A 20,144-nucleotide genomic window follows, 5' to 3' on the forward strand; every position below is an offset into this window, starting at 1 on the left:
GTGAGGAGGCGAATGGGGAGGTGAGTGATAGGCGGGAGCGGGGTGAGGAAGCAGGCAGGCGAACAGTGAGGAGGAAAGCGGTGAGTGGGGGGGGCACCGGACAGACAGTGAGATACTAGCAGGGAGGTGAGTGACTGGTAGGCAGGAGGGGGGTGAGGAGGAAAGCACGGTTGGGCATACAGGGTGGGGGAACGCGTAGGATGGACAGCAGGGAGACTAGCGGGGAGGTGAGCAGCGGGCAGATGGGTGAGGAGCAAGCGGCAGGTGGGCAGGTGGACAGCATCGAGGAGAGAAGTGGGCAAGTGGGGGAGGTGAGGAAGCGAGGGGTGGGTGGGCATACTGGGTGGACAGCAAGAAGACTAGCAGGGAGGCTGATTTGTCCTGGCCCCTGGGACAGCCCTGGGAACTGCTTTAAGCTCTTCTGGCCAAAGTATCTTTTGCCAGTATAAACTGTGTCTGTACTAGGAGGGTTTGCCAGTACAGCTATACAGGTATAGTTATGCTGGCAATGATTTTCTAGTGTAGAGTAAGCCTAAGGACATGTTTACAGGGAAAATTTACTGGCATAACAATACCAATATAATTATATTCCTATTGGTTTAATTCCCTGGGTGGACACTCTTCTGAAATAAGTTATCCTGGCAAAAGGATTTTTTGCTGGTACGACTGCATCTACATTAAGTATTTTGCCGGCATAGCTATGTTAGTTAAACATAGATGTGAATCCTGCAAACAGATCAGCATGAGTGTGTCTTGTTATCCATACGGAATCCCACTGATCTTCACCAGTGCAGTTCTAATTGCATGCTTGGGATCTCAGGGGTGCATTCCTACTGTTCATGTTTCAGATTCTTATATTAGTATTGCATTTTTTTTTAGTGTAAGTTCTATTCAGTAAGACTTTGTTACCTTTGTAGGATAAAGTCCAGAATCTGCTGGAATCGATAAAAATCCAGATTAAAACGTATCGGTAAGGCCAGGAGAGGTTATAGGGCCACTTTCAGAAGAATGTTATAAAGGAGTGTCAGTGTTATTTTTTTCCAAAGGTAACTGTTTGCATAGGGTCAGAGGAAACTGTTATTGGTTTTGAAATAAACAAATAAATGTAGAATCATAGAATCACAGAATCATAGAATATCAGGGTTGGAAGGGACCTCAAGAGGTCATCGAGTCCAACCCCCTGCTCAAAGCAGGACCAAACCCCAACTAAATCATCCCAGCCAGGGCTTTGTCAAGCCTGACCTTGAAAACCTCTAAGGAAGGAGATTCCACCACCTCCCTAGTTAACCCATTCCGGTGCTTCACCACCCTCCAACTGAAAAAGTTTTTCCTAACATCCGACATAAACCTCCCCCACTGCAACTTGAGTCCATTATTCCTCGTTCTGTCATCTGCTACCACTGAGAACAGTCTAGATCCATCCTCTTTGGAACCCCCTCTCAGGTAGTTGAAAGCAGCTATCAAATCCCCCCCCCCCAATTCTTCTCTTCTGCAGACTAAACAATCCCAGTTCTCTCAGCCTCTCCTCGTGAGTCATGTGTTCCAGCCCCCTAATCATTTTTGTTGCCCTCCACTGGACTCTTTCCAATTTTTCCACATCCTTCTTGTAGTGTGGGGCCCAAAACTGGACACAGTACTCCAGATTTCTTTTGGCCCAATCCTCTAATTTGTCTAGGTCCCTCTGTATCCTATCCCTACCCTCCAGTGTATCTACCACTCCTCCCAGTTTAGTGTCATCTGCAAACTTGCTGAGGGTGCAGTCCACGCCATCCTCCAGATCATTAATGAAGATATTGAAGAAAACCGGCCCCAGGACCAGCCCTTGGGGCACTCCGCTTGATACCGGCTGCCAACTAGGCATGGAGCCACTTATCACTACCCGTTGAGCCCGATGATCTAGCCAGCTTTCTATCTACCTTCTTGTCCATTCATCCAGCCCATACTTCTTTAACTTGCTGGAAAGAATACTGTGGGAGACCATATCAAAAGCTTTGCTAAAGTCAAGGAATAACATATTCACTGCTTTCCCCTTATCCACAGAGCTAGTTATCTTGTCATAGAAGGCAATTAGGGTAGTCAGGCATGACTTGCCCTTGGTGAATCCAATGATGCAAATGGTTCTGCAATCACATCTGGCAACTCTTTTAGCACCCTCGGATGTAGTGCATCCGGTCCCATGGACTTGTGCTTGTCCAGCTTTTCTAAATAGTCCCAAACCACTTCTTTCTCCACAGAGGGCTGGTCACCTCCTCCCCATGCTGTGCTGCCCAGTGCAGCAGTCTGGGAGCTGACCTTGTTCATGAAGACAGAGGCAAAAAAAGCATTGAGTACATTAGCTTTTTCCACATCCTCTGTCACTAGGTTGCCTCCTTCATTCAGTAAGGGGCCCACACTTTCCTTGTCTTTCTTCTTGTTGCTAACATACCTGAAGAAACCCTTCTTGTTACTCTTAACATCTCTTGCTAGCTGCATCTCCAAGTGTGATTTGGCCTTCCTGATTGCACTCCTGCATGCCTGAGCAATAATTTTATACTCCTCCCTGGCCATTTGTCCAATCTTCCACTTCTTGTAAGCTTCTTTTTTGTGTTTAAGATCAGCAAGGATTTCACTGTTAAGCCAAGCTGGTCGCCTGCCATATTTACTCTTCTTTCTACACATCGGGATGGTTTGTTCCGGCAACTTCAATAAGGATTCTTTAAAATACAGCCAGCTCTCCTGGACTCCTTTCCCCTTCGTGTTATTATCCCAGGGGATCCTGCCCATCAGATCCCCGAGGCAGTCAGTCTGCTTTTCTGAAGTCCAGGGTCCATATTCTGCTGCTCTCCTTTCTTCCTTGTGTCAGGATACTGAACTCAACCATCTCATGGTCACTGCCTCCCTGTTATACACCAGGTTATACAGGTTGTCATAAATATAAAGGGAAGGATAACCACTTTTCTGTCAACAGTGCTCTAAAATCCCTCCTGGCCAAAGGCAAAACCCTTTCACCTGTAAAGGGTTAAGAAGCTAAGATAACCTTGCTGGCACCTGACCAAAATGACCAATGGGGAGAAAAGATACTTTCAAAGCTGAGGTGGGGGGACGGGGACAAAGGGTCTGTCTGTCTGTGTGATGCTTTTGCTGGGAACAGATCAGGAATGCAGCTCAGAACTCCTGTAAAAAGTTACAAGTAATCTAGCTAGAAATGCGTTAGATTTCTTTTGTTTAATGGCTGGTAAAATAGCTCAGCTGTATATTCCTGGTTTTGTGTGTTTTTGTAACTTAAGATTTTGCCTAGAGGGGTTCTCTGTGTTTTGAATCTGACTACCCTGTTAGGTATTTACCATCCTGATTTTACAGAGGTAATTCTTTTACCTTTTCTTTAATTAAAAGTCTTCTTTTAAGAACTTGATTGTTTTTTCATTGTTCTTAAGATCCAAGGGTTTGGGTCTGTGTTCATCTGTACAAATCGGTGAGGATTTTTATCAAGCCTTTCCCAGGAAAGGGGGTGTAGGGCTTGGGGGGATAGTTTTGGGGGAAGACGTCTCCAAGAGGGCTCTTTCCCTGTTCTTTATTTAACATGCTTGGTGGTGGCAGCATAGGGTTCAAGGACAAGGCAAAGTTTGTACCTTGAGGAAGTTTTTAACCTAAGCTGGTAAGAATAAGCTTAGGGGGTCTTTCATGCAGGTCCCCACATCTGTACCCTAGAGTTCAGAGTGAGGAAGGAACCTTGACACAGGTGTATAACGTTTATAACATTTTAATGTTATACTGGTGTATAACATTTGAAAGAGCCCTAAATTTTGCTTTTGTGTCTTAGTCCTGAGGGCTGTTACAAAATTTGTGATAGAAAGTAGTGGCAAAAGACTATTCTCCTGTGAATACTTGTGAACTGTTTGTTTTATTGGGCTACAACTGCTGATTCTGGGTGGAGAGAGCAGTGGCTTTATTGAATGGCTGCCTCAAAGTGCCTTGTAGTTTAAAAGAAACAAACACAAACAAAAAAGTGACTGAAAAAATGGAACCTTTTTGCTATATATATCGGTTTCCTGCATATCTCAGATCTACCATATAGATCGTACTTTATTGCCACATGCATCATCAACAAATTTATCAACTGAATTCTGATTGCAAAATCTTTATTACAGACGTCAGCTGGCCTAGTCTTGAGCGATTCCAAGCATTATTGACTTGTCAGCAACTCCCACTGACTCAGGAAACTCCCTGAGTGGCAACACCCTTCAAGATCAGGACCAGTGTAAGAAGGCAGAAAGGCAGGGATCTGGAAGAAGATGTTAATAGTAGGCAGACTTCTGGTTGTTAAACAGGGCTCAGGATTTATTAGTTTTATTAATCAGGGTCCCATATGATGCTTACCCCAACTCTTTCCCCTGCCCCTCCACCCCCAGCCACCCCAGCATAGTGAGGCAGACAGAGCATATTTGTTTTTCAGATCCCAGATTGATTTTGCCATGCTGGAAGTTAGGGAAATCATATTTGTACCTGTTAACTATACAAATCTGAAATGAAGTGATTGAGAGAGAATAAATATAGAATCCCGTGATGTCATTTTTAGAGTCACTCTTCTGACAAGAGCTACACTTTAATATTGAGTGTTCAAAGGTCTGAAGATCTGAGGGATTAGGGACCTTGAAGGAAGATGCTGTGATTTTAAAATGTTGCAAGATGTGGTACTGTCTGCATGAAGTCACATGACCTTGCGAGCCATCTAGCTTCAGTAGACAACAGGAGAAGAACAGGTTTGCAGCTGAGACATTAAGAGAGATGATTATACAAAGAGTTCAAGAATCTAGAGTGCAAAGGACAAAAGACAGCACAGAAATGGTAGCAAAGATTCTTTAGGCATAATAGCAAAGGTAGGCCTTGTTCAAGGGACACCGTCACACTTGTGTGAAAATGTTATATGCAATATGTTATATACTTTACTTGTCACAGATAAAAGTGTGATACCACACCAATTATTAAAATCACTGAGAGTTCCTTTGTTTGGTATCTTCACTATAACCCCATTGGTCTACTTATCTGGCACTTTTTCCATTTCTCAGACTGATGTAAATAGCGGGGCCAGGATAGATGCTGCTAATTTAGGATTTACCTTAAACAATTCTGCATTCAAGTTATCCTTGCCAGGAGCTTTCCCATTTTTTAAGGATTTGATGGCTTGAATGATTTCTTCCTTAATTGGGGTGTCTGTGTTGATATCAAGATCTTCTTCTGCCTTCTGGATGTTTGCTTCCTCTTTAGGTGGCTGCCTGTTCAGCAATTCTTTGAAATGCCTGGTCCAGCACATTTCTTGTTCTTTTTCAGTTGTTAGTAGGTGTCCTTGTTTGTTCCTGATGAGAGTGTTTGTTGATGTCTGCCGTTTACCACTGATAAGCCGTGTCATTTTTTAGACAGTTCCTTGTTCACCATGAGCAGCTGCATCCTCTGCTTGTTTTGCCAGATTATCAATATAATGCCGTTTGTCCGGTCTCACAAGGTGTTTGACCTCCCAGTGTGGCTTGGTATACTGCTCGTGGTATTTGTCCTTTAGCTTTCTGGGATTTTGTGCCTAAAACTTTTTTCTTCAGGGCTCATCTGGTTTCTATGGCATTCCATGTACTGGGTGTAATTCACTCCTTTCTTCTGTTCTTTCTGTAGCCTAGACAGGCTTCACTGCTCTGTTTATAAATTGCTGTTACTTTGTCCCACTTCTTGTTGATCTCCTTCTCTTCATCAAGGTCTGCAAGTGCTTGAAGCCTGTTCTTTAGCTGCAGAATGAAAGCTTTCTGTATTTCAGGGGACTTTAGCTTGCCAATATCATAACGTCTATGTCCCTTGTTTGGTGGACCCACACTTCTCAAGTTTAGCTTGATGGAAGCTGTCACAAGCTGGTGGTCTCTGCCAACATCTGCACCCCTTCTCACTTTCACATCTGTCAGTGAGCATCATCATTTGCCATTGATCATGATATGGTCAAACTGGTTCTTATCTCTGCCATTTGGCACTTTTATCTGTGCCAAGCAAAGTATTGTGTAAGATCATAGTCCAGCGTATATAAGAGGCAGTTGATAGTGTTTTCCGAAAAGAGCAAGCTGGTTTTCGGAAAAGGTGTGGATGCACAGGCCAGATCTTCACTCTACGAAACATAAGAGAACAGTGTTTAGAATGGCAATGACAACGCCACATACATTTCATAGACTTTGAGAAGGCTTTTGATAGCATTCACAGGACGAGCCTATGGCGCATTCTGTGGGCATATGGAATTCCTTTCTGTATAATCAACATCATCAAAAGCTTCTATTTCAGCTTTACATGCGATGTTGATCACAATGAGCTCAGTTTTTAAGTTAAAACAGGAGTACATCAGGGGAGTGTCATGCCTGCAATCCTCTTCAACATTGCCATCAACTGGATAATGCGGCGTACAACAGAAGTCATGCCAAGTGGCATTAAATGGACACTCTTCTCATCCTTTGAAGACCTGGACTTCGCAGATGATGTCGCTCTCCTATCGCATACCCAACACCATATACAAGAAAAAACAACTCGACTCAATACGTTCAGCCAGCAAATTAAACTGAAAATCAACTGCAATAAGACAGATATCATGACCTTTAATATTGCCTTACCATCCCCAATATGGATAGAGGATTATGTTCTCACCAATGTAGAAACATTCAATACTTGGGCAGTACCATCAGCCAGGATGGTGGAACCAGGCAGGACATCCGGAACAAAATCAGTAAAGCCAAGAACACCTTCAGGAGCTTAAATATAGTCTGGAAGTCATCAAAATACAGCACCAAAACCAAACTCACAATTTATCAGAGCTGCGTACTTTCAACACTACTTTATAGTGCAGAATGCTGGGGAATGAGAAAGTATGACATGTCTAAACTGTCTTCGTTCCATACAGCCTGTCTCAGAAAAATCCTCTATATCTTTTGGCCCAGAACAATCTCAAACCAAGATCTATTTACACAGTGCAGCCAAGAGGATCTGAGCACCATCATTGCCAGGAGGTGCTGGAGATGGATCAGTCATGTGCTTCGGATGGAAACTGATTCCATCACCAGAGTAGCAATAAGATGGACACCTGAAGGCAGACGAAAACGAGGCCGCCCAAAAACAATATGCCGAAGAGCTGTGGAAGCTCAGCTGAAAAACCTGGGGCACAGCTGGGGAACCGTTGAAAGACTTGCCAGAAACAGATAGGAGTGGAGGAGCTTCGTCACTGCCCTAAACGCCAGAGGCGTAACGGGAACATGATGATGATGAATATGTCATGTAGCTACAAGTAGCTATAAAGAAAGAAGTTAGGAAAATATTATTTTTCATCTTGTTTACTTTGTGGATTTGATAGCTATTTATCTATAGTAATTTTCACTCTTTTCTCTGTATAGTTAAGACCCCAATAAACATCAAAAGGAAAATTGAAAAAATTCTTATAAAATAATTAATCAGTTTTTTAAAACAAGCAGAATATGTTAATTAAAGGGTACTTTATTAGCAACTGGAATATTTAGAAATTAGTCAGTATAAAAAATGCATGTTGACAGTGCCCCTATGAGCAAGATAAATGGCTAACTATTCAGTGAAGCTGTCTAACATATGCTTAGTTCTCTGAGAGCTTAAGCATTCAGGAAGACAGAAAATAAATCCTCAGTTATGGCACTTGTCAAAAATAATCTGATCTGTGATGAAGAATGAAGTAAGTGGATAAATAAGCTCTTTCAGAGCAGGGACCAGGTTTCTTTATGTGTCTTGTGCAGCTCCGAGCACACTGGTAACAATAAAAACAATACAATGAAAAGTCAGATGATGTCGTTGCAGGATTTGGTACTTACAAATGGTATTACGTTGTGTGCAGACTTAGCTCATATGATTTGTTGTCTGTGGGTATGTCTGCACTACACTAAAATACCCATGGCTGATCTGTGTCAGCTGACTTGAACTGCAAGTTTCGAGCTGCTTGGCTATAACGTTTCAGTGTAGACTTTTGGGCTTGGGCCAGATGTTTGGGTCACAGAGCTTGGGCTCCAGCCCGAGCCCAAACATCTACATGGCAGTTTTATAGCCTTCCAGCCTGAATCCCATGAGCCTGAAGGCTTGTCTACACTTACAGCATTGCAGCAGCGCCTCTGTAGTGCATAGTGAAGACTCTAGCTATGCCGATGGGAGAACTTCACCCTTTATTGGAGGAAGAGGACTAAAAGTCAATTGAACAGGACTGAGCAGGTTGGTCTAGTCACTTGACAGTAAAGACTGCAGGCCAGTGTTGGATGAACGAGTACATGGAAAAAGTCGTTGTAGGTAAGAGGGAAGCATATAGGTTTATGAAGTAAAGAATATTTCATTCAGGAGAGAACTAAAACAGTATATAGGTTAAACTAAGGAAGGCTGCATACTCCTACACAAATGATGGAGGATAAAAGCAAGGTTGCATTAGAAGTTGTAAGGTACTTTTTGGATGCTGTATATAGGGGACAAATATTCAGTGGAAGGAGATACTAGTGGGGCTAAAACTGGTATGGAAGATCAAAGAAACAGATATTGGTAAACTGGATTCTATCTTTTAGTGCTCCCAATGTGAAGATAGGGAACAGATGTCATAAATAGACACACCTTCCCCAAAGAAAGAAGACACTGTGAATGGAAGTGGCCAAAGATAAAAGGAAACATTAAACAGATATATTTGTAGTCTCTTTTTGGAAACAGAAGAGGTATCAATGGACTAGAGAAACACTACCATTAACAGACATTTAACAGGGGATGTAAGGATTATGCAGGAAATTACAGGTTTGTAAGCTTGATTTAAACAGCGAGGGAAGATGCTAGAAAGCCTAATCAAATACATAATAGAGGAACACCTAGAAACTTTGGATTTAATGAAGGATAGAAGGCACAGATTCACAAAAGAGGGATCATATCTAAACATTTTGATGGACTATTTTGATGAAGTAACCACAAGCACTGACAGAGGAAGCTATGAACATAATTTACCTGGATTTTAGAAAAGCTTTTCAAACTGTACAGCACAAAAGACTAATCTGTGGGGTGAGTAAGTATGGCATAGGGAGAGCTACTTTATTTGATTTTAAAAAAACCTAACTTGGATACAGAAAACATAGGAGACTTGTGAATTAAAGCAGTTTAGGTTGGAGGAATGTGAATAATGGAATGCCTTAAGGATCATTATTTGGGCTGATTTTGTTGAATTTATGCAGCATATCGATAGCATGGAAGAAAGAACAAGTAGTAAGGTGATGAAATGTACTGATAATACAAAACTGAGGGAATGTCAGTACAAAAAAGGCAGGTGTTAAAATTCTGAATGACTTGACAAGGAGGTGGAGCATTGGCAAATAAGTAAGCACATGCAGTTCATCTTAATGTAGAGGAATGAGGCAAGGCAACAGAAGGAAAAAAAAAAGAGCTATGTACCCCAGATAGTCATACAACTTAGAACACTGCACAGAAGGATGTGAATAACACTGTAAATCTTCAAGCAAAGTATTTGTTAGCTGTTTTTTAAAAAACGAAAGTAAAATTCGTGGACACATAGAAATATGGAGTATTTCTGGTACTGACCAGAGGGAAACTGACCCTCATGATGCCGGCGAAGACTTCCTCAATCTGGCACCGTTTCCCTGACCCTCGGCACAAGCTGATGGAAGTGAGGGATACCACCCTCCATGGTCTCCCCAAGCTGACTCATGCTTGGAAACAGAGGCAGAGTCCTGCACCCAAACAAGGGGCTGTTACCAGTATCCATCCTGCATCCCACCAGATCCTGGTGCAGGTGCCCCTCAGGCACCTGTCCCAGAGGACAGTGGCACATGTAGGTTGAATGGCCATTTTGGAATCTGTGGGGTTTTCCCGCTGTACGAGGACCACCTTCACCGAGTACAAACGGCTAGGTGTCCAAGAGAAGGACACCTCCGCCACACCGTCTGCCCCCTGACCAGGACTCGGTACGGCGCCCGGTACCAACACTCAGGACTTAGGCCTGCATGATGTGATTGATGTAGAAGTAGAGGAGGAAGGCCCCCTGCCAGTGTAGGTCTTATCCTCCTCAGACGAAGGAATGTGCTCATCTACCCTGAATAAAGAGGCCATTCGCCTGTGGGACTTCTGCATGAAACATTCAATCCACCTCAAAGCTTCCCACATTCCAGGAGCCCGGAACACTCTGGCAGATCACCTCAGCAGGTCTTTCTCTTCTTACCACAAGTAACAAAATTCATCCCCCAGAGGTGGGGGTTTCCGCAGGTAGGCCTGTTCACAACCAAGCAGAACAGGAAATGTCAGCAGTTTTGCTTGCTGCATGGTCATAACCTGGGCTCCCTTTCAGATGCCTTCCTACTCCCATGGACAAAGCTCCTGTTCTATGCATTTCCCCCCATTCTTCTGGTATACAAGGTCCTTCTGAAAGTCAAGTGAGACAAAACAAAGGTTATTCTTATAGCCCCTGAATGGCCACGCCAACACCAGTTCAGCACGCTATTGGATCTATCAGTAGCACCCACACTGCTGCTCATGCCCCTCCCAGACCTGATCTCACTAGATCACGGTCGTTTGCTCCACCTGAACCTCAAGGCTGTCCACTTGCCCATGTGGAAGCTGCATGGTTGAATCTGGTGGAGCTGGCCTGTTCAAACCCATCTACTAGAGGACTTATCTAGCCACATGGAAGCGTTTCTCAGTGTGGTCTTCTCAACAAGGCCTCTCACCAACTCGGTCACCTCTCCAGTCCATGCTGGAAAACCTACTCCATCTGAAACAACAGGGCCTAGCCATTTCATCAAAGTGCATTTAGCAGCAAAATCAGCCTTCCACCGTGTGATGGGTCAGTCTTCTCACATGAAATGTCCATTCTCTTCCTCAAGGATCTAGAGAGGCTTTACCATTAAATTTGTGAACCTATCCCTCCGTGGTCCTGTCGAGACTCATGGGCCCTCCTTTTGAGCTGTTGGCATCACGCCCTCTGTGGTATCTCTCCTGGAAGGTCAGCTTCCTGGTAGAGATTACCTCAGCTAGAAAGGTCTCAGAAATCAGGGCCCACACATGAGAACTGCTGTATATGGTGTTCTTTTTAAGAACAAGTTCAATTGTTCCCCCACCCAGCGTTCCTCCCAACGCTGGTCTCATAATTTCATAGTAATCAGGCTATTTTCCTGCCATTTTTCTTCCCCAAACCGCTCAAGAATACGAGGAGCGGCATCTTCATGTGCTGGATTTTAGATGCACACTGGTCTTCTAAATTGAGAGAAACCAAACAGTTCCCTAAATCCATGCCACTCTTTGTGGCAGTAGCAGACAGGATGAAAGGTTTCAGCACAGAGAATTTCATCCTGGATCACTGCCTGCATTCATATGTGCTATAAGCAAGCGGGTTCTCTACCTCCTGCCATCTTGACAGCACATTCAACAAGAGCTCAGGCTTCATCAGCAGCGTTTCTGGCCCAGGTCTCCTCCCACTATGCCATCACCTAACAGACCAGCATGATGCCAAGTTTGGCAGAGCCGTGTTGCAATTCACATGTTCATGAACTCCAATCCCACCTCCTCAGGTACCACTTGGGAGCCACCTAACGTGGAATTGACATGAGCAAGCATTTTCCATGTACCTAAAATTACTTGTGCATCAGACTCAAATTCAGCATGTGGAGATGCTGCCAAATCTGCTAGGCCCTGGACTGGGGTCTTTGACAGGAGGGTATTTTATTGAAGGGCTGTAAAGAGCTTTTGAGAGCCAGTTGTGCCGGTTCAGTAGGAAGGTGAAGCCAGAACCATGGTAAAAATTAGAATGAGGAGGTTCATGAACTGAACCTAAACTATCTAAACCCTTGTTTATAACAGGGTTCAAAAAACAACTAGATAAGTTCATGGAGGATAGATCCATCAATGGCTATTAGCCAGAATGGACAGGGATGGTGTCCCTAGCCTGTTTGCCAGAAGTTGGGAATGGGCAACAGGGGATTAATCACTTGGTGATTACCTGTTCTGTTCATTCCCTCTGGGGCATCTGGCAGTGGCCACTGTCGGAAGACAGGATACTGGGCTAGGTGGACCTTTGGTCTGACTCAGTATGGCCGTTCTTATGTTCTTATCCTGCATCCTACCCTGATGCAACATGTATCGTTGTCCCCAGTTGTGGAATGAATTGCAACCTGGCACAGTTTAGAGCAACCTTAAGGTTGCTGTAGTTGGTCCAGATACTGAACTGGCCCCATCAAGGTCGGGGTGTGGAAATGTGGTACAAAGCAACTTTTGCTCCCCACCCTTTACCTGTGCCCAGCACTACTTTAGTACAGCCCGATATTTGTCATTGACTCGTTGCATTTCTGAAGCCTAAAAAGAATTCCTTACATTTCTTCTTTATTTTGGTAACAAGATTTTAACTCACAACTCTAGTGTTCCATAGCTTTGTCTGAATTAAATTTGTGTTGGAGCATTGTGGTTTAGTATGCTTTTCATGAGGCTTACATGTAAAACTGAACAACTCTATCACCAACTAGTTGACTTTTTAGGATGGGATGTTCAAAACCACTCAATATTGACCTAACCCTTCATCTTCCTAAAAGTCAATGGGAGTTTTACCATAGCTCTTTTAAAAATCCTACCCTGAAAGTTCACAGATTTAAAAAAAAAAGTTGTATTTTTAAATAACGAATTCAGGTTAGAACTGAGAAATGAATATTTATTAATAGAAACAAAATTGTCGTCGTAAATGGCTCATATTTGAAAGGCCAATGAACACCTTAACAAAAATTTATTTAAAATCTAGAATGTGAAAAAAGCAACAGAAAAGGCAGGAATTAACTTGCATTAAAAATCAGTCATAAAAAGAGATGAAATGAAAAAGTTGTATTCTTGATAGCTACACCATGTTAGTGTTGGCAAACAAATAAGAAAAACTCCCTCTTACCCCTCAAATGTCAAAAGTTAAAAAAAATGTTAGAAGAAGTCTGTTTTAATAAATAAATTAATATTTACTCAATAATACATAAAAGCCATTGTAGGGTCAAAATGATGGTGATTTCTTTCTGCTTTTCCCTATTATATCTACTTCATTCTAGAGAGAGTCAGAAAATGGAGGGGGAAATGCTCTGAACATTTTTTTTTCTTTGTATAACCAAAATCTAATTTCAGCTAATTTTTTCCAACCAGATCTAATAAGAAATTACTAAATATCAGTAAATGTCTGTTGGCTTTTTCCTTTGTTTGGAGAGAGGAATGAAAATTTTTCTGTCTGTCTGTCTGTCCAGACTTTGCCATGCCACCTTGCAAATGTCTAGAAGGGACCCAAGAGACTCATATGCGTTCTTCGGTTACAACCTGTTCCTACATCCATTTAGGTCCATGACAGTTTTGCCGTATTGACGACAATGGGAACAGGATTGCAGTGAAAAATGATTGTTTAGAAATATAAAAAGTATGGAAATAAGTTTGTGATGTTTGTTCAGCACATTGTGAAAATGACTGGTTTTGATCTCTTAAAATCTAAGCTCATTGATACACAAGTTTAGACACTTCTAGATAAGTGTATGCTGTGTTAATAAAAGTTGATGGTAACATTTTAGAAGCTGCTTCGAGACTAAAAAAGAACCAATGTTTGATCTAGCAACAATGACAAAAGCATTCTTTTCTTTGTGATAAAAGAAAACATCTATGTGGATCTGCAAATATGTCAAATCATTTTGAAGAGGCTAGTAAGTGCTGGTATTTTTTTGTTGTTGTCAAGTGATTTTATTCTTTATCATTAGACTTCAAAGAAGAAAGAAAGTGTGTTCTGTCATCATATTCATCAGTCATAATTTTTGTAGACGATTCTTGACACACACTATGTTTTACTGTGCTAACAAGAGAAAAGACCAGCCATTAAGTTTATGTGTCTTGGTTTTTCAACAAAGTCACATATCAGGAATAATGCTAGGAGTATGCTAATAAACAATATACAATGTTGGCCAACTGGGAGTAAGAAATATTTTCTAACTAGTTCTAAAGGGAAACAATGTTTTTTTTAAAAAAGAGTGATTGTTGTTTACGCAATATATGTTGTTCTATATGTCAGCATCAAAAGCCTCTTGTGAAGAGCTCAACACAATAAATCTTTGATCCTGATTGTCATTATTTAAAGGTCTCTGCTAGATTTAGATGTAGTAGAGTGTTTTCATGCTTACCTACATATAATAGTAAGATTTTGGATGGCATCTGTTTAGAATGCATTTCGGCAGACGATTTCCTTGTCACTACATACAGTCATAAAATAGGAAAAATAATTGGAACATCTTAAACAGCAGACCTTTCAGATTTTATTTGTAAAATTGAATGAAAACCAGACTTGTTCTTCAAGTGTATGGTGATTTCATTTCTCCATGCAAGGCCTTACCTTGGTTAAATTGCATGAAATTTTTCAAGTTGGTTCAAGTGAAAAACAGCCAAGAGATCTGTAGTTGTTTCCATTGAAAACCACCATGGCACATTTTGTTACTGTCATTAAGAAACTTAAAATAGTCACCGATGGCCTCAGCTTATTTTTGAAAAACAAAAGATTTGTAAAGGTATCCCTGTGAGAACAATATATCAGACTGGTTCAGGACTGACTTTGGTCATTCAAGTAGCGTTTCATTTAATTGGGAAATGAAGGCATTTGTTCATCCCCTTTCCATTGCTTCCGGAGGGCTTTTGGTTGGAAAGGCACAAACAGAAACGTGAGGATATATCTACACTGCTGCTGGAAGTGAGCCTCCCAGCCTGTGTAGACAGACTCATGCTAGCGGGGACTTGAGAGCCAGAGATCCAGCCCAAGCTGCAACATCCACATTGCTATTTTTTTGAGCACTGTCTCAAGCCCCACTAACGCCAGTCTGTCCACCTGGGCTGTGAGGCTCCCAGCCATAGTGTAGACATACCCTTTGGTTAATTCACTTTCCTGAGAGGCGGTAAGTAGGTTGACGGAAGCATTCTTGGGTTTGAGGAGGAATGGGATTAGGATACATGGATTTTATTCCTGGACCACCATTACTGCATTATGGGCCTGATCCAAAAGCCCATTAATATAAAAGGAGGGACTCCCATTTGACCTCTTTGCACCTTACCTTACAAATCTGTAAACACGGGCATTATCACAGTACTTGCCACGCAGTGGAGTTGTAAAGCTTAAAAACTGCCATTTGTAAAGAGCTACGAGAGATTCAAGTAAAAGGTGCTACAGATGGCAAAGTGTTATTTAATATTAATAATTAATTCTTAATGAAAACACCTCTGGAGCGCTTTAAATTATCACTTTGAACTAACCATTTGGAGTTATAATGAAATGGTTCAGGCTGCATATTTAAACACATTTTCTCTACCCTTGTCTCTTTAGAAGAAGACCTACCAGTGCATCAAGTGTCAGATGGTTTTCTACAATGAATGGGATATCCAAGTTCATGTTGCAAACCACATGATTGGTAAGTGAAGCACTAAATCTTGTGGAGGATAGATAGCCCTTTCTCCTTCTCGTGTTCATCATTGCCTGCAAAATTAAACAGAGTTAAGGAGAAATTAATTGTGCAACCGTCAATGATTTACCTAGGCATGATTGATTTTTTTATTCATATTATTAGACCTGATAAAGCATTAGCATGTTTTATTTTCTGCAAGGGCTAGTTTAGACTTCTGCAGAGAATTATATATCTACTTCCAGTCAAAACACAGGTGATTAACAAATTAAACTTCTAATCATTTTTGCATTATTGAAAACAAACTAACAGGAATGGTTAATGAACTGGATGTTAGCTTTCCGTAGAGTTTTAGACAGGTTTTAATTTCAGAAGTTATTATGATAATGACACTACAGTGTGCTGCTCAAGCACCTTGGTACCAAAATCAAAACTAGCAAGTTTCTGTCTTTAGGAAACATAAATAATTCAAATGGCCATAAAAATAGTATTATATGTTCTGTATAAACAGTCTGGAAACAATTTGGAGTGTTTCTCTCTGTACAAAATTAAACACCATATTTTATTTTTAAAAATAAGGAATTGTAGTACTCAATAATAGGGTCTGCATTTTTAGATACAGACGTTTAAAAAATATTTTCTATTTGGATTCCTGATCCAAGCATGGCTTGATATTTACAAACCTATGTTAGAGTTGTGAGGTGGAATAAAACAAAAAGAGCATTTTCTTTAATATTCATATTTTCCCATTACTTGCTTATTCCCATGGGGTTGCCCACAAGGTTTTCAATTTGGTAACCACTCAGTAATAGCTCTAAGAATTCTACCAATCAATTAAATTTATCAAGCACATCTTTTGCCCGCTAATAAAATAACATTGCCATAGTTGTCTTATTTTGTTATTAGCCTCTTTTCAGAAATTTCACATAGCAAGCAGGGAATCATTGATTTTACACTTACTTCATATTGTTTTTCTTGTAACGTAAAAAAGTGCAAATTGCAATAGGTACAGTACAGCAGAGCAGCCAGTAATCACATGTCCAGTTGGTAAGAAGTTTCTCTTTTTAATTCAATAACTCAGATATGTCTGGGCTGATATAACAAAATATTTTATTACAAGCAAGCTTGTGAATTTCTTCTGTGAATTTCAGTAGTTTGGTTGGACTATAAGTGACCTGACAAAATTAATGAAGTAGTGAGAGAAATAGCCTATTAATAAGTTCTACTACATTTTAAATATGAACATTCAAGTTCTTTGCAGAAAAATGAATAAACACAAATTATGAGTTGGGCTTGAAAGGCAGTTCAGTGGTTTGCTTGTTGGATTAAGTCTCACTTTTGACATTCTTAATCTTTGGGGAAAGATAATGAACTCCTTCATAATGTTAAATCTGGATCAGTAACTTAGAATTTAAAAATAGAACATTATGCACAACAGAACACACCTTTCCATTGTTTTCTTTGGATCCCAGTGTATGGCGTATTCTTAATGATCTTTTGCAGCAATTAGTGGATCTTGAGATTTTGACAATGAGAAATTGTCAAAAACTGTGTGGGTAAGGATAATGCTGGCATGTCAGACAGTCTCAAACAGTGTGGTTGTTTGCCACCGACGTCCCATCTGCCTCTGATTCCTTGGTAAGGGCATCCCTCTGCTCCTTAAATATTTCGGAGGAGGGTGGGGGGGGGGTAATTTTGTTTAGTGGGTACAGCAAGATGGATCCAGACTAGTGTTGATCAGATATGATGGTAATTGAGGTTTTCTTAAAACTGAGTTAATGAGATTTGTATTTTATTCTGAAATGTTGGATGAGGTTGAATGGGAGGGAGGTCCTTTTCCTTAGTAGGTGTTGTATCAACCATGCATGCTATTGCTTCATGACATAACCATAGTGACACAGATTTACATTTGCTTAATATAAAATCTTCCCAGCGTGGGAGGGGCGGGGAAAGGCGCTCACAACTCATGCTGGGAGATTTGCAGGTCATGCTTTTGAAAATCTGTGTTCACTGGAAGTTTCTTATGTGTACCGCCAGATTTAAGAGTTTAGCTCTTAATGGTGCAACCCTAATTAATAAATACAGATTTGGGGAAGGTGGAGGGGAAAATCAACAGAGTATTGCTGAGAGTTGTGAACATGACCTCACTACCGAAGCAGAGGAAAACAAAAGTTTCTGTTTTCCAATTCTGTTAGTCCTCTCACCGTTTATTAGATTTTTCCTTAGCTGTCTTTCTAATTTTACTTCTCCCTTCCTCCTGCTCCCCTCTTTAATTTATTTCCTTGTTCACTAGCATGACAGGCCTTTCTCCAAGACCATATCCTGTCTACAAAGAAAGGTTAAAAGCGTGCCATCAATCTGTTTAAGTTTTTAGATTGACCTTACTGTGAGTGGGAGATGGATATAATAATATATAAAACATGGATGTGTGTGTGTCTCTGAGTATGTATATGTGAAAATAAACAGATAAAACACGTAAGTAACTATCAGCATCTGGAGGCTTCTTCCTGCCCACTCGCCTGCCATAAAACCCTAGTGTTCTAAGCACCTCAATACCCACATTTCTAAATTCAGAAGCTGTGAGCAGTAGAAGAGCCCACTCGGGCTGATAAAGCATTTCTTGCTGCCCTAGTTTGCCTGTAACAAGGATTGGCAGAACAGGATACAGTGTATTTGCCCTTGCAGTTGGAGTGAGGCCCCTTAGCGAGAGAGAGAGAGAGCGAGCGAATGGTCCAGGAAGGCAGGGGGGAGGAGATAAAAATCAAGGGGTTTAATAATACTCAGATGGACTGTGGGAGCAACACATACCTTCAGCTTCAGACATTATATCCCCTTCTCAGGAGATATATTTTCCATTTGGACTAATATTTTACCATCATTGTCTTCCTAGCCAGTCAATATTTGTATTATATTGATAGATGTGGATTAGCCTTTCCTAATCTGAAGGCTCCCAGATGACTTCAGAGGAATGATAGGGCAAAGGAAAAGAACGGGAGTGGTGGTAGGGAAAGTTGCACAACCCAATGTCTGTCCTTCCCCACCATCTATGCATTGTGCTCCTGAGACCAGTAGGTGGTGAAGGCCCATCAACCTTCCGTCCCTGCTCCCACAGCAGTCTCTAATGAAGATGGCTGTAGGAGCGGATGATAATTATTTTTCTCCTGTGCTTCCATGGCCTTCAGCTAAGCTGCAAGGGCACACATGATCATGTCCCTGGAACCACCAGTGAAGGCCCCATCCCAAGCAGTAGGGAACAGAGAAGGAACTACTAAATGAGAGAGCAGAAATCAGTAGCAATTAGAAAGGAAGAAAAGACAGAAAAACATAAGAATATTTAAAAAATAACAGAGGCAGAAAAGAATAGTAAAGACATTAAGACAGAAAGGAAGATGGCAGTAACTGCTGGGACACAATGTTGGGACACGGAGTGCGGGAGTTCATCCATCATACCATTGTGAGGAGAGTCTTTCAGAAAATGACTGAGAGCCACTGATGTAGATACATGTTTAACTGATTAAAGAAAAAAATGTTTGTCCTCAGCAATTTTATGGCCTAAACAGATTGATAGGATCCCTATAATTATTCTGTCCATTGGCCAAGGCCATTGGCCTTAAATTGGACTCATGTTAACATCCAGAGAGAGTGGATTCATTATGGAAGGTCACTAAGGCAAATACAGGTTTAAAAAATCTGAGTATGAAACTTAGTCTTTTAAATAAGGCAAGCGGCATTACTTTGTTGGCTAAAATATCTCCACTGAGGGTAGATATTTTTAGGTAGTGTCTGTCTGTCTGTGTCTTTTGTCTAATCAAATGTAATATCAAATAGTCATTTAGCAGGGGAAGAGGGATTAGAGGCTATTGAAAAGCCTCTTACTGTTCTCTGTTAAGAGGGTGTATAGTGTTTTTACAGATTTTATTATACATTTCAATCAATCTAACAAGATGGATTATGCCACCTAATGGAAAATAAAATCTGTAGATGACCCAGTGAGGTGTAACCTTAAGTATCTTTGACAACAAAACAATTTACATTTGTTTATGTGCAAGTCTCATACTGAAAGGATTTCAGAGAGATGGCTTTTGTTAGTAATTATATTTATCAGCTACATAGCACTTTATATTTTATATTTTCAAAATGTTGTACAAGCTTAATTAATCCTTACAGCATACCCGTGGTAAGGTATGCAGATAAGTATTTATCATGCCCATTTTATAGACAGAGAAGTGAAATACTTTACCTAAGGCAGTGTTTTTCAACCTGTGGTCCGTGACCCCTGGGAGTCTGCAGACTATGTCTAAGATTTCCAAAGGGGTCTTCACCTCCATTCGAAATTTTTTGGGGTTCGCAAATGAAAAAAGGCTGAAAACTACTGACCTAAGGCTACATATAGATAGTCAGTAGCAGAGAGCTCAGGGATTCCTGACCCCCAATTCTTGTTCATTCCTCTAGACCATGTCAAGTAACATCCAAGTTTTCTTAAACTACATGCTGTTTAGCATTAATGCTATAGAGGAATCTTGTGGACAAAAAGTTTTACAAAGCTTTTTTTTTTTTTAAATAGACCATATATTTACATGCACATTTGGATCCAGATGGACAAAGGTACTTTTGTTTCTAGAGGTAACTGCTAAGTGCAAACATATTTGTCAGTAAAACTGTTTTACAGCTTTGTGACTATTAGGGGGGGAAAAATCCAAACCCAGACATATT

General features: G+C 41.0%; 1 protein-coding gene across 7 annotated transcripts in view; it reads left to right on the forward strand.

Moving 5' to 3' along the window:
• ZNF521 (zinc finger protein 521) overlaps positions 1-20,144 on the forward strand; it is a 265,522-nt gene that overhangs the window by 125,851 nt on the left and 119,527 nt on the right. For all 7 annotated transcript variants that reach the window (XM_048840499.2, XM_075125268.1, XM_048840500.2 and 4 more), the window contains one exon: positions 15,356-15,440. In XM_048840499.2, the coding sequence (XP_048696456.1) occupies positions 15,356-15,440 (85 nt within the window). The remainder of the gene's footprint in view (positions 1-15,355; positions 15,441-20,144) is intronic.

This window comes from Caretta caretta, chromosome 2 (assembly GCF_965140235.1).
Source record: "Caretta caretta isolate rCarCar2 chromosome 2, rCarCar1.hap1, whole genome shotgun sequence".
In the NCBI taxonomy this organism is placed as follows: domain Eukaryota; kingdom Metazoa; phylum Chordata; order Testudines; family Cheloniidae; genus Caretta; species Caretta caretta.